At 40.6% G+C, this 13,121-nt stretch overlaps 1 protein-coding gene across 1 annotated transcript; it reads left to right on the forward strand.

The window, feature by feature from the left end:
- The first annotated feature begins 2,384 nt into the window (after window positions 1-2,384).
- Window positions 2,385-9,911, forward strand: LOC117260459 (P2Y purinoceptor 4). Its single transcript, XM_033632403.2, has 2 exons — window positions 2,385-2,689; window positions 5,713-9,911. Exon 2 carries the CDS (start codon window positions 5,745-5,747, stop codon window positions 6,837-6,839), a length of 1,095 nt encoding a protein of 364 aa, XP_033488294.1. The 5' UTR covers window positions 2,385-2,689; window positions 5,713-5,744; the 3' UTR covers window positions 6,840-9,911.
- Window positions 9,912-13,121: the final 3,210 nt, after the last annotated feature.

Consider the following 13,121-nt stretch of genomic DNA (forward strand, 5'->3'; position numbering starts at 1 on the left):
CACGGAGTCTGCCATGTTGCACCAGTATGTTTCTACAGAAGCCCAGAACGGACAAACCAAACACAAGCTTTAGATAGGGCCATTTGTGTTTTCGTGTTTTTGTGTTGGCCACCATTGTAAGGACAGGTTAAAACCTCCTGAACAATGTAAGCTGAAGGAATTCTAACTAGGAGAAGTTTCAGCTGATTGCAATCTGCAGTCCTCATCATTTGATGCCATGAAATCCCCCTAAATCTTACACACTGTTTCTTTAATTTAACAAAAGTGCCAGGATTTACCTGGTGTTAAACCTTTGCTCTTTGCATGTAAACAGAGTCATATTTTACATCTCTGTATTGACCATAAAATGGTCATTTAAGTCATATGTGTTTATAGTCGTTGGGTTATTGGAGGGAATATGATCTTGTTTGCGTCCGTGGGTCAGTCAAACTTTTGGTAACTTATTAAGTGAGCGCCTCACCTGACCTCCGTTTATCATCCGCCTCTGACACCAGCATCGCTCATCCTGCCTGCTTTTATATCTTTATGATCAGCTGTTATAATTCCACTCCTTATCATGTGAATCTTACAGAAAAGCCTGAGATGACAAAGATTACAGAGGAGACACACCAGATGAACCCTCCCAGCTCCAGAGAGCAACTGTTGGGTTTTATAACAGCTGTATGGACTACTGTACAGCTGTGCAAATATTAACTTCTAGAACATTTCAGCATTGAGTGCTAGTAAATGTCGTCATGGGAATGACACAGATGATATTAATGGTGGCAAACATGGTTACATATTTTATTTGAGTTAAAGTGGCAATATCACCATGGACAACCATTCACTCTCACATTCACACCTGTGGGCGATTTAAAGTCTCTGTTAAACCTAACCTGCATGTCTTTGGACTGTGGGAGGAAGCTAGAGAAAACCTACATTAGCCACTTTTACACTGTCTATTCAAAGCAGGTATATCGCACCATTATGCTGCCTTGCCGCCCTGTGTATAAGGTACAATTGCAGAAAGTGGGGATAAAGTTGTCTCGCCTCTGAGCTGTGAACGGAGGTAGTAACAGCCCCCAAACAAGGTCTGTGTAACACATAAAGCCAGAAAGATGTGACCATGGGGGGGGGGGATGTGTGTCATTTTGATTACATATTATGTTGACGACCACACTGCAGGAGATTTAAAAAGCAGCTGTTAGCAATTAGCGGCTAACTCAAATGTCCACAAATTGGGGAAACAATGAGATTCAGGGGCTCATTTCTCTCCCAGCAGATGACAAGATCAGCCGCCATATAACAAAGGCAGTAAATGATTGTGACTGACATGTTATGCCATTGTTATGGTTTACAAAGTGCTGCTGACACATGTTATATGTCACACTTGAGGCCAACACTGTTGTCTTACATATCATGCCTGTCCCGCCTCTTTTGATTGCGGAATGCATTTATTTGAAAATAGCGGGTTTGTGCATTTAGTCCTTCTCAAGCAAATGCAGGGATTTAGGAACGATGCTTCAAGTGAGGATTGGGATTTATGCAATTCACATAAAAAAATGTTTAAACGTTTAAAGATCCAGTCATTACTAAAACTGTATGTCATCGAAGAGAGACAATAAAAACTAAAGTTATGGTCCAAGTTGTCACAGTGAAATTTAACGTGTGTTGATGGATTCATGTCGTCAACTCATACATTGTACCACAACAGAGGGGGAGCAAAAATGGGGACAGTACGGAACGGTTTCATTGGTACCATCCACAAGTTTTCACAGTGGAAATGGAAAAAATGTGAACCGAACCGAACTGTACTGTACTGGACTACTCGGTGGAAACAAGGCCAACATTACTGTCTTTAAAGCCTTGTTTCCACCGAAATGAACTGTAATGTTGGCCTCAAATTATTTTTGCCAGTGGGGGAGCCAGCAAATGTGTCAGTGGGGCAATGGCCCCCCTCTGGCCCCCTCTTGGGGGCACCACTGTCATCATGTGCTGTATGGGTTGTTGGCATGCAAGTATGATTTTGGTATTGTGGCTCCAGCCTGGGTGATTTATTTCATAATATTGCATTAATGTCATGAGCACATCATAAATTAGAGAATAAATTATATTAATAAGGTTTATATTTATCTCTGAATTGTTGTGGAAGAAAACAGTAGCACAATAATCATCTTTCAATTACTGCACACATTTTAATCCAGACAATTAAAAGAACATAACTGGAGTATTAAGAAGTTATTTATTTCTTTAAGTGTAGAAGTAGGCTACGTGAGAAGCTGCTGTGAGGGAAAAAGTAGCGTCGGAAGTCAAACTATGGAGTGGTGTTGATGTGTAAATGAGCTCTGTAAGCAGCCTCACGTGGTTCACCAAATTGAAAGTGACTTACACACTGAGGACTGGGCGGCAGTTTTGTCCACTCAGCAGAGAGGCTTCCCATCTCAGCCGTGCACTTTCTGCTCTCCATGTCCCTGCGCTCAGTGTCTCTGCAGCGCTGCCATGGACTCAAACACCACTCTCACCGATAAACAACTTTCAGTGTGTTTCTAATGTTTCTAATGTTCGCAGTCAGGACGGCTCAGAGACGAAGCAGGGGAGACAGAGAGGAGAGTAATAGCAGCTCGGCTGGAAAGTTACGAGGACTTCTGTGTAGCACCGGGACGGATCCAACCAGCCCGACACCAGCTCTGTTTTTGGGATCCCGGTTGGGGTGAGTAACCGCAGTGTCACGGTCACTCGGTTCTTGTTTGTGTGACCGAGGAGAAAGTTGTTCAACACCAGTTAAACTGATTATTTTTGACTTAACAGCGGTGCAGAATAACTAGTACATGTAGTACTTCAGGAGCCTACTATATTTAAATAGCCTACAGTTTGAGTTACATGTACTTTAGTCGAGAATTTACACTTTATTACTGTTACTTAAAAACCTCTTCTCCAGTGGTGGACTGCAACTAAGTACATTAAGGCTGCTCAAGTACTGTAGGCTTCTTAATGTACAGTTTTAAATACTTTAATTTTATATTACTATATACTTCTACTCCACTACGTTTTAGAAGCTACTTTTGTGTAGTATTGTATTATAGGCTACTTCACTACAGTTATTAGACCTTAACTTAAACTAACTTTAGTTACTTTGCAGATTTATAATACTAAATGTAATTAATAAATAAATTGTGATGCTTAATTATAGATGAAGACTACAAAAGCTACCCAGCTGCAACATTAAAGTGATTATCACATTAATGCGTCACTAATAACCAAAGTCTAATAATATATTATAGCCTACATTATTCTAAATTATTTTATGCATGATCAATATTTTAACTTTTGGTGCTTTAAGTGTATGTAAGTGATGCAAATACGTTGGTACTTAAAGGTGAAATGCAGATGGGCGATCACTGTTGATGCTAAATGTGATCAGTTGAAGCAATGGATTCCTCAGCCTCAGTGTGTTCCATATTGAATGACGGAAAAGCTGGGTTCTCCCATGATGCCTTGCGTTTGACCTCCTGACATAGTGTTTGATGACAAAAATACCCGCTCAGTGGTCATCTGCCCTCCGAGCCCTGCTGGTCATGGACATCTTTTCCAGTTTAACTTCTGGATTCCGAAAAGGGTCATCAGCACACCTGGGTCCAAGTGAGGGGTAAAGCATGTTTGTGTAGTAACCCTCACAGTGTTGGGGACAGCCCTCAACAACAGCTCTCAGCAGCTCAGGTTCTGGAGGGTCCCCAACGGCTGTATCGTATTTTTACAGCTGCAGCCTCGGCCTCTCTCTGCTGCATTTCTTCAGCCATATTCTCTGTCTCAAAAAAGTACGATTGACTAGCTGAGTCAAACAAAACATTATATCCTCATCCATAACAGCAGATGACAGGCTGTCATTTTCAACACTGGAAACGTAGTTAGTTTGCAATACAAGTGAAGAAAACTAGGAAGTTTGGGTTCTGAGCTTGAGCACGCCCCCTGATTACCCAACGTACCTGAAATAGCCTGTAGTTCTTTGTTCCTCCAACTACGTCACTGTCACGTTGAATGACGGCGCTGGATGCAGGAAGAACTACAGATTTTACAGCTGCAAACTCAGCTTTCCTGTTCAGTATAGCACAAACTGAGGAATTTATGGCTTCAGTCGACTACATTTACCATCAGCACTGATTGGACATTAACATAAAAGGTGGTTTTCCTTTAAGCAGAATTTTGAATGTAGGACTTTAACTTGTAACAAATTATTCATACACTCAAGTGTTGCTATGTGTTTCTTAAGAATCTGAATACTTCTTTCACCACTGTCAAACACAGACAACAAAATTAAACCTGACTCCTCAATGAATGAATTATATACCAAGAACTAACAGTTATTTTCATTATTGATTAAGCTGTCAATTATATTCTTGATGAATCATATGTTCTATAAAATGATAGAAAATCATAATTTGCAAGAACCTAAGGCGACTTAAACATGCAACAGTCTTATACCCAAAGAGATTCAGTTTCTAGTTATATAAATCAGCAGCAGTGACTGGTTGATACTTTTGCTTGAAAAACAAATGCACTCAAATTGTCTGTCAAACAACACATCAATTTATCAGCGTATCATTTTACTGTTAAAGGTCCAGTGTGTGGGATTTATGGGCATCTTAACTATGTTTTCACTGGTTTCTAATCACCTGAAAATAAGAATCATTGTGTTTTCATTACCTGAGAATGAGCTGATCCACGACTGCCATGTTGTTTCTATGGTAGCCCAGACAAATCAAACTCTTGCTCAAAATAGGGCCATTTGTGATTTTCGCATCAGCCACCATAATTCTTTTACCTGCTTGACATATATAATATAATAAAAATATTTATTTGTATAGTGCTTATCTAAGCAAGGTCACAAAGTGCATAAAATAAGACAACAAAACAATATGGAATATAGTGTGTACAGAGAAAAAATAGAACAAAAAGAAAAAAAACACAAAAGTACAAATCGGGCATTAAAAGGGAAAGCTTATTTATAAAAGTATGTTTTAAGCGCTGATTTAAAAACAGGTAATGTTCTAGCCAGTCTAATCTCCTCAGGCAGATAATTCCAGAGCTTTGGGGCCTCGACGGCAAAAACCCGGTCACCTTTAGTCACCAGCCTTAATCTAGCAACGGCTAGTTGAGAGTAGGCTTGAGGATCTCAGGTCACGAGTTGGAGCATAGGAAATCAAAAGCTCAGTGATATAACTCGCCGCTAAACCTTGTTGAGCTTTAAAAGCTGCAGCAATCTGTGCATGTTGAAGATGAGCTGCTGAAGGTTCACTGAGGCGTGTAAACAGCGCATTACAATAGTCGAGGTAGAGAATACAAAGCCATGATTAAGCTTTTCTAGGTCAGGAAAAGACACAGCTGATTAGATTTTGGTAATATCTCTTAGGTTTAAGTAGCAGGATCTAATGAGATTATTGACATGTGGTTCAAAGTCCAATTGAGAATCAAAGGTGATGCATAAAGTTCTCGCTGTAGATTTTATATTAGTTGCAAGAGGACCAATAAAGGGTTGTAATTTCCTTGCTAGGTGATCAGGGCCAAAGATTATTACTTATGTCTTGTCTGAGTTCAGCTGCAGAAAATTACAAGTCATATGGGAGATGTTTCTAAAACCTCAAGGCTAGATGCCAATAAGTCCTCCACACAGGCCTTTAATTAATCTACATGTGCATTTTCTCTATAAATAATATATAAATCTTCTTCCTTTTGAAGGGTCGGTCACCTGCTGGCTTAGTCACATCACCATGGAAACGGTCATCAGCAGCCCTGAAACACAAAACCAGTCGACAGTGTTCATTGCAATCTTCAACTCTAGCTGTCGCTTTGATGAGGAGTTCAAATACATCTTGCTGCCTGTGTCCTACAGTGTGGTGTTCGTGTTTGGCTTCATGCTCAACGCTACCGCTTTGTGGTTGTTCCTGAAGATGCGTCCGTGGAACCCCAGCACGGTGTTCATGTTCCACCTCGCACTGTCCGACTTCCTGTACGTCCTTTCCCTGCCCACCCTCATCTATTACTACGCCAACCGCAGTCACTGGCCCTTTGGAGTGGCCGCCTGCAAAATAGTGCGCTTCCTCTTCTACGCCAACCTCTACTGCAGCATCCTCTTACTCACCTGCATCAGCGTGCACCGCTACCTGGGCATCTGCCATCCAATCAAGGCGCTGACCCTGGTGAAGTCCCGCCATGCCCACCTGGTGTGCGGCATGGTGTGGGCTGTGGTGAGCGTGTGCCTGGTGCCTAACCTCATCTTCGTCACCACCTCCAGGAGGGACAATGACACCCTGTGCCATGACACAACCAGCCAGGAGTTCTTCGAGGAGTACGTGGACTACAGCTCTGTTGTCATGGTGCTCCTATTCGGCGTCCCGTTCCTGGTTATCGTGGTGTGTTACTGCTTGATGGCGCGGGCACTGTGCCGGCCAAGAAGGGGATTATCTGCCAGCAAGCAGAGCGCCGCCTCACGTCAGAAGTCCATCAAGCTCATCATCGTGGTGTTGGTGGTGTTTGCAGTGAGCTTCGTCCCGTTTCACATCACGCGGACGCTTTACTACACGTCCCGTGTGTTAAATCTTCACTGTGAGTTTCTCAACATTGTCAACTTTACTTACAAGATCACGAGGCCGCTGGCGAGCATCAACAGCTGTATTGACCCAATTCTGTATTTCCTGGCCGGGGATCACTACCGGTCCAAGATGATGTCTGTACTGACAGGAAACAGACAGATGACAAGCAGTCAAATACCTGAGCAGCCACAAACACAGCCGAACAATAACCAAGGCATCGCTCTGCACTATAAGAACCCAGCCCTTAATGCCAGTGGAGATTTGGAGAGATAGTGGGAAAATGTAAAGTATTAAACATGTATTAAATGTTATGTATTAAGTATTCCTGTTATTGCACTGAGAGGTTTGGAAGAGAAGCAGTTTACTGTAACATTAACTTACAGTATTTACCTTCACTCCATCTAACTTCTGTAATAATGACTGTAACAGACTGTGTTTCAGCTCCCCTCACTTTCTTGAGGTTATTATGTTTGTAAAATGAAGTTAAGTCAGTAAAAAATAATCTGTACCCTTTCCTCAGCATACAGTCTCCTGCCACAAATGGATTATTACACCAAACTCAAGTTATGATTGACAGTGTTTGTGCTGCTGTACACTGTTCCTCTTTGTGGGGAAAGATGTTGCCTATACAGAGGAAAAGTTTTACTATCAAATTACAGGAAGAGAAACTGAAACATTTGGTTAAGAGAGTTTGACACCAGTGGTCACAGGTGAACTAAAGAGAAGTTCATCCCAAAATCAAAAATACATATTTTCTCTTACTTGTAGTCCTGTTTATCAGTCCAGATTGTTTTGCTGTGAGTTGCAGAGTGTTGGAGATAAGGGACATAGACATGTCTGCCTTCTCTCTAATATAATGGAAATAGCAGCTAGTTCTCATTCCTAGGGCATCAAATGTGACATCCATACTGAAAGCAGCCTTCGGCATTAATATGAGATGCAGCGGCCAGTGTAAACCCATCCATGGCAATAGTTAAGAGCAACTGATGTAGCATAAACAGTGATCCCATGGTCATGGAAAACCCGGACAAGTCATGATTTTGTGATTGGTTTATTGTTACAGTAATCATCCGGGGATAACCTCTCGCATAATGTAACATAATGACACATTTATTTTGCGCAAGTTAGCCGTTGACATAACGTAGCTCTAATATGCGTCAGCTTAGGGCTGCACAATATATCCTTACAGCATCGACATTGGATGTGCAATGTCACGTGACCAAAGTAACCCAAAAAACTTGCACAGTTCTCATTTTCCATGGCTTACACCAGTCAAACCCTCTGCTATAAGTTGTTACATGTACTGTATGTGTGACAGTATAAGTGTATGTATAACGGCTGCCATTGTTATGGGAAGCGACGCTCTTCTGCATGCTTGTGTATAGAAAAGTACCATAACCAACGTGGCAAGTGCAGCAGACACAGTGAGGTACATGTTTTTTTGAAATGCAAATTTCAATATGGGTCTTTGAAAAGTCATGAAAAAGTTTTGTCATTGTGTCCATGAAAATGTGTGGGAACCCTGTATAAAGACTGATAAAGTCCAGGCAGGGTGGGAGGAAGGGGAGGTGGATGGCTCAAACAAAACCGGACCCTCACCCGGGGCAACCACAGTTTGTTTACAGTGTGAAATCAAAAGTCAACGTTGCTTTCATGTAATGTTAGGCAACTTAAAAACAGTCGTCACGCACTGACATCACTTGTGACATATTTACGTGACATTACGTACTTATATTAACCCAAAACATGTTTTTTTTTTCTAAAATTAACCAAGTATTTTTGTTGCCTAAACCTTACTCATGACCCTTTTCACAACATTAACCTTGAGTTGCGATGTGCTTCAGCTCTGTGGCCTTCCTGTCACTATGAGACGCAGATGAGACATGACAATTCGACGGTATTTGACCATTTTGGATGAGAATGTGTTGGAACTATATGCTAAAAGTGGTTTCCTCCTACCGAACTATACACACCAATCATATCACTGTGCACAGGGAAGTGTGCATCTACTGCTAGCTCACCTAGCTTACTGAGCTAGCTAACATTACAGCTCAGCTGAGGAGAACGTCTTTATTGTTTTCATCTCACACTTTCACGAGCATCTTGTCTGTGAATAAATGCACGCTTCCCTCTGCGCGGTGATATTATGCTCATAACCCCGAATACAGCTTGCAATATTTGAATCTTTGGAAACATCTGGATTTTGACAGGAATTTTAAATAATGCTGTGAGGGTTTGAACAAAATTTGCCCACACCACATGAGTTGTGACTGTGCTGCAACTATTACTAAAAATAAACTATGAATAAAGTGATACAGCATATTCACTTAAAACTGAATTTGTAACTCGAGACCAGAATTCAACTAAACTACTTCATTGGAACTATCCTTCTTTCTGCATGGTGAAAGAGTTAGCGGGTGTAGTCCGGTAGAAAGAATATAGTTCCTACATGAAACTGCTCACAACAAAGTCTGTTGATCTTCTTGAGTAACTGGGTCATGATTTCTGGAAAATGACATTAATGTTGGGTTAAGCACCACAAGCCGAGTGCCATCTAGTTCCATTATATTAGAGAGAGGGCAGATGTCTTTACGGCCAATATCGCCAACACTCGGCAACTCCCACTGAAACAATCTAGAATGATAAATAGCACCACAGGTGAGAAAGGGAAAAATATGGACTCTCGCAGTGTGCCTTTAAAGTAAATCACGGAAGAGTCAGTCAGTGAGTTGTTATCATCAGTTGGACGCTTACTGATCCAAATATTGAAGTTGATGTCTGACTGAAGATGACAGAGAGTCTGGCTATTGTCTCAGAAATGAGGCAATAATGAGGCAATCCATCCTGTTGTATCAACAATGTCTGTGTGTTACCCAGAAACTGCAGCTACAGTAAGTGCAGCTTCTGATCCCAGCTGTTTTAGTCCTTCAGCTTTCACAGCTGTCTTTTGCTCAACTGTGGAGAGAAGCGGAGGGACCAGGCTGGACCAGACATCTCTTTTCAAACCTCCCACGCCTCATTTGAAGGATAAGGGATTTTCCTTTTGACTCGTTTACCTTTGGGATTGATACACGGAATTTAAAGTCCTTTTTTCTATCGGTAATTTACGCTGAACTCCTAGATGGTTTTACAAGATGTGAAAGCAGCGTTGGAAAGTTTTACTTCATGCTACAGAGTGGCCCTCCACCCTTGTTTTTAATGTTGACGTATAAACCACTGCTGCAGCAGTTGTATTCTTACAGCTCTGTGCCACTTGGGTTTCTCATGATGTCAAGTGTGAGTGCTATCTTTGGAGATGTTTTTGTAATTACAGTTCGATGTGTATCATAAAGTGTTACATCATGAGTTTGTGGTATTTACTGTGTGTCACGTATCATGAGCTGATTATGCAACGAATGTTTCCTGTCTGGTTAGTATGAAATCCACCACGATATCATTAGGCTTTAATTTCTTTGTCAACTCACCCTCACTAACCTGCTGTGACCTGAATAGGTAGAGCTAATGTTTTGGAAGTGAAAGTATTACAACAAATACAAAATTATATTTCACTGAAAGTCCACCATCAGTTATGCAGAGTGAGAGTCCTGTGAAAGCTGCAAGACACGATAGGCAAACAAAAGCCCCACCAGAGTGGTGTGAAAAAGTCTTAAAAGGTTATCATTTCTTTAAACCATTCAACGGCAAGAACATGATGCAGGCTCCTCTTTAGGGCGCTGGCTAAATAAAAACTGTAACTGATGAAAAGTTTTATGTGGACAGGATAAGGATCAGTGCATACACTCCCAAATGTGAGATTCTTACCTTTGTTTTTATGCTTAAAGTCTCTTTAAAGGTCCTGCCTGTCAGATTTAGGGGGATATATTGGCAGAAATGTGTGTGTTTTATTTAGATAATAATCACCTGAAAAATAAGAATCCTTGTGTTTTCATTACCTTACAATGGGCTTTTTATGTCTGTGTACAGAGCAGGTCCTCATCTATGGAGTCCGCGATGTTGCACTACCATTTTTCCACAGTAGCCCAGAACAGAGAAACCAAACTGGCTCTAGACGGGGCCACTTGTGTTTTCATGTTTTTCCCATCAGCTACTGTAGTTCACCTACAGGCTTGGCACACAGGAGACGTTTCAGCTGGTTGCAATCTGCAACCTCAGCCACTAGATGCCACCGAATCATACAAACTCAACCTTTAAAGAAAAAAACCTTTCAGTATTTCCACACCATCTAATGTATACTTTATATTAACTTGCCTTTTATGCAGATTTTATAATAATAATATCTTTGGAAACTTAAGGATTTTGATAGGACTCTAAAGTAATGCTGTGAGGGTTTAAAGAAGTGTGTCCACATCACATGAATAATGACACAAAAGTTATCTATAACTAAAAATAAACTACAAAGAAAATGATACAGCATGTTCACTTGAAATTGAATTTATAACTTGAGACGAAGCAGCAACTTCTGGGGCTGAGAAATGAGGCCAACATGGAAGTGAAAACTGCAGTTCCTCAAATAACCACCTCTTATCATGTCAAAATGCCCAACTTTAGAGCAGAAGTTAACATATTTACAGCCCAGTAGAAAAAACAGTTTTGGCCACTGTAGCTAATATCAGCATTCATGATAACTGTACAAAATAAAACACTGGCTCTAATTTTCAAGTAACTCACCTGTTTACATTTTAACAAGGCTTAAAATTATGCACATTCAAGGATGGGGCTGCTTGAGTGACAGGCTGTCTGCGAGACATCACTACAGTCTATGAGTCAGATTCACCCCTCACCCCTCCACAGCTCCATTTTCTTGTCCAAATATGGTCACTTCTGGCTCCAAAAAACCCAAGGTGGTGAACTCGAGGCTTCAAAATGGTAGTCCACAAACCAAGGGGTGACATCTTGGCAGCTATGTCCATTATTTATGCACGCTATGCTCAAGACCAGAATTCACCAAAACCACCTCATTGTAAAAGTCCAAGTAGAAACCAATAGAATGATAACAGCAGTGCAGTAGTACCCAGTTGTGAACTGAAGGATTATAATAATCCAAATAAATAAACTAATTAATAGTTAATCCCCATGAAAATGTATACTATTTTTTACATTTGCAATGTACAACAAGCCAATAACCAATGGTTGATTGCTGCCACTCACTCTAGGTCCTTTTGCTCAAAACTGAAGTTAATGACAGGCTGCATCTTATAATTCATTACTTTGTGGTTCAGTACCAAACTGGTCTGAATCCTACTCAAAGATCAGGGACTACTTTGTGTCTATGGGTAATTAGACATCTGGGTGGGCAAAAATAACATACGGAGTTCCCCAAGGCTCCTGTCTGGGGCCTCTTCTGTTGAACATCTACATGCTTCCACTGCAGGCTCAGATTATGAAAACACAAAATATCTCACCATAGTCATGCAGACGACACATTCATTTAGATTAAATAAATGAAATGAATAAATGAACAGCTAGATAGGCCAGGATTTTCTTCAATTAAACAAAGGCAAAATTGAGGTAACCATTTTGGAGCCAAGGACTATTAAAAGTCAGCACTCAGGTTCACTCTGCATTGTTAAAATCCATGAACCCAGTCAGAAATCATGTCAGTCACAGACCTGAATTTCAACAGCCACATTAAAACAGGTTGTAAAGTCGGCCTCCTATGACCTTATGAATATATCAAGGATTAAAGGACTTATGTCTCAGCAGGATTCAAAAAAATGCGCCCATGCACTTATCTCCAGTAGACTCCACTACACCACTGTAACAGTGTCTTTACAGGTCTCCTCAAAAATCGATCAGACAGGTGCAGCTGATTCAGAGTGCTGCTGCTCGAGACCAAGAAAATGGATCACATACCTCCAGTTCTGAAGTCTGGCGTCCTGTCTGTTAAAGAATTGATTTCAAAATACCACTGTTGGTTTATAAAACACTGAATAGTTTAGGGCCAAATAGTTTATGATCTTCTGCTACATTATGACATTATATTAATGCTGCAACTCTCAGTTCTTTTAAATCAAGGCTGAAGACTTTTCTGTTTGCTGCTGCCTTTTATTAATTCAAACAATTATCCATATCTTACACTGCTCTGTAACTTTTATTCTTGTACTTTATACCTGTCTTTTATCTTATATTCTCTGGGCTCTTTAATTATTGTTTTTATTGTACTTAAATTTCCTTTTATAATGTGTTTCTTTTGCACTTTATCTTGATATTAATGTTGCATTGCCCTGTTACTGAAATGTGCTGTATAAGTAAACTTCCCTTGCCTTTCTTTTTCAGCAGACAGTCCATTTTACCAGCGTCTTCACTTTGTACTTCTTATTCCACCAATAGAAAAAGGTGACATTGACAAAAATCTGCTAATTTGACACATGATCTAATAATTTATAATTAAAGTGAATACTGGGTAGACATTCTACATTATATGGGAAAAGGTCTTGGTATTGCTTTGTGTATGAATCCTGTCTCTACTCCTGGGTCACTCGTGTCAAGATGCTATTGTTGGTTGCTCCGGCAGATTGAATGATATTCTTGCATATGCTTTTTGTCATGGATTAA

Source organism: Epinephelus lanceolatus, chromosome 7 (assembly GCF_041903045.1).
Source record: "Epinephelus lanceolatus isolate andai-2023 chromosome 7, ASM4190304v1, whole genome shotgun sequence".
Lineage (NCBI taxonomy): Eukaryota > Metazoa > Chordata > Actinopteri > Perciformes > Serranidae > Epinephelus > Epinephelus lanceolatus.

Coding starts and splice junctions, on each gene's coding strand:
- LOC117260459 (XM_033632403.2), top strand. CDS start 5,745: ATGGAAACGGTCATCAGCAGCCCTGAAACACAAAACCAGTCGACAGTG.